This window comes from Protobothrops mucrosquamatus, unplaced genomic scaffold, assembly GCF_001527695.2.
Source record: "Protobothrops mucrosquamatus isolate PMUCROS unplaced genomic scaffold, P.Mucros_1.0 scaffold_296, whole genome shotgun sequence".
Classification (NCBI taxonomy): domain Eukaryota; kingdom Metazoa; phylum Chordata; class Lepidosauria; order Squamata; family Viperidae; genus Protobothrops; species Protobothrops mucrosquamatus.
The window spans coordinates 49369-51620 of NW_015386372.1; the positions used below are offsets into that span (position 1 = coordinate 49369).

The window sequence follows — 2252 nt, forward strand, 5'->3', positions numbered from 1 at the left end:
GGAGTTGAAGTCCACGAGTCATAAAAGAGCCAAGGTTGCCTACCCCTAGTGTAGTGACTGTTTGAAGTTACAATGGCACTGAAAAAAGTGATTTATGACCGTTTTCCACACTTATGATCGTTGCAGCATCCTCATGGTCACTTGATCAAAATTCGGACGCTTGGCAACTGGCTATTTATGACGGTTGCAGTGTCCCAGGATCATATGATCAACTTTTGCAACCTTCTGACAAGCAAAGTCAATGGGGAAGCCAGATTCACTTTACAACTTAACTATTGCAGTGATTCGCTTAACAGCTCTGGCAAGAAAGGTTGTAAAATGGGGCAAAACTCACTTAACAACTTTCTCACTTTTCTCATCAAAAATTTGGGGCTCAGTTGCGGTTGTAAGTCAAGGACTACCTGTACGAAGAATGTGAAATTATAAAGACTTTAACAAGCCAGCAGTGTGCAGCAGCAGCCAAAAAAGCTAATACAATCTTTGATTGTATAAACAGTGCTAGGCTGCATTAACAGAGGCACAGAATCAAAATCACGTGAAGTATTAGTACCAATTTATAAAGCCTTAGTAAATCCACACCTGGAAAACGGCATCCAGTTTTGGTCAACACATTACAAAAAAGATGTTGAGGCTCTGGAAAAAGTGCAGAGAAGAGCAATTAAGGTGATTAAAGGGCTGGAGACTAAAACATATGAAGAATGGTTGCAGGATTTGAGTTTGGCCAGTCTAGGGAAAAGAAGGACTAGGGGGGACATGATAGCAGTATTCCAGTATTTGAGAGGTTGCCACAAAGAGGAGGGGGGTCAATTTATTTTCCAAAGCACCAGAAGGCAAGGCAAGACAAGAAGCAACGGGTGGAAACTAATCAAGGAGAGAGGCAACCTGGAATTAAAGAGAAACTTCCTAACAGTGAGGACAATTCATCAGTGGAACAGCTTGCCTTCAGAAGTTGTGGGTGCTCCATCACTGTAGGTTTTTAAGAAGAGACTGGACAGCCACTTGTCTGAAATAGTATAGGGTCTCCTGCTTGAGAGGGGGCTGGACTAGAAGACCTCTAAGGTTCCTTCCAGCTCTATTCTGATTCTGAGATTCAGCTGAATCAGCACAATTGGGCAAAAACAGTGTCTTGTATCCAAACCAACCCTCCCCAACTTGATGTCCTTCAGCTATCTTAGGACTGGAACTCCAATTTTTTTTTCCGCCAGCAGGCCATTTGTCGGAAAAACCCAGGAGGAGATTTATGCTGCGTTTAGAAACAGACGGAGGAGCAGAATGTTCGTGCTGAATCTTCAGACTCGTTCGTGCGTTTCAGATAATTAAAAGCTCCTCAGCGTAAATAGATCTCCTGCCTGAAGCAAGACCTTCAGAGGCCCAGGAAGGAAGTCTGTTAAGAGCGGGAAAATGGCAGGGGGGAAGGCGAGAGAAGCCCTTCAGATTCACTCACCCACCGAGAAGCTTTTTTCTTGACCATCTTCACCTACCTGATCCGGTCTTGTAAACATCTTCTATGTCCACTTCTGTCTCGGTTTCTGGCACCGGTTCCAAGATTTTCTCCCGGGCAATCTTTTTCCTCCGCTCCACTTCCTCTCTGCTTTCCCGCTCGAAGTGCAGCCGGTATCTAACCAGTGGAGAAAACAGTAATGAGGGACTAGTGGAGGGGTTATTCTGGGGGCGCCCTAGAGGGAACTTCCATTATAACTCAGAACGAGATAACACTGCTTAGCTCATAATTACAAGGAGTTGCACAATCCCTTGGACATAATATTGGGCATTCTGATGCTTGAAGGAAGGACCACATTTGAACTGGACTATAACACATCGATAACAATAAGAGGTTTGGCCTTGTTATGAATTTATCCTCTTGAAACTTATCATTTCACCAGTTAAAGGTTAGACACAAACCGGAGACACTTGTTTCTAAATAGTACAAACACATACCATTTTAAGTAGCATAAAGAGCAACAAAGAGCATAAAGAGCTACAAAGATGATTAGGGGACTGGAGGTTAAAACATAAGGAACAGTTGCTGGAATTGGGTATGTCTAGTTTAACAAAGAGAAGGACGAGGGGGGACATGATAGCAGTGTTCCAATATCTCAGGGGCTGCCACAAAGAAGAGGGAGTCAAGCTATTCTCCAAAGCGCCTGAAGGCAGGACAAGAAGCAACGGATGGAAACTAATCAAGGAGAGAAGCAACCTAGAACTAAAGAGAAACTTCCTGACAGTTAGAACAATTAACCAGTGGAACAACC

At 43.7% G+C, this 2252-nt stretch overlaps 1 protein-coding gene across 1 annotated transcript in view; it reads right to left on the bottom strand.

The window, feature by feature from the left end:
* Nucleotides 1-2252, bottom strand: part of GNL1 (G protein nucleolar 1 (putative)) — a 31054-nt gene that overhangs the window by 18962 nt on the left and 9840 nt on the right. The window contains exon 3 of the mRNA XM_015832047.1: nt 1482-1618. Within this exon, the coding sequence (XP_015687533.1) occupies nt 1482-1618 (137 nt within the window). The remainder of the gene's footprint in view (nt 1-1481; nt 1619-2252) is intronic.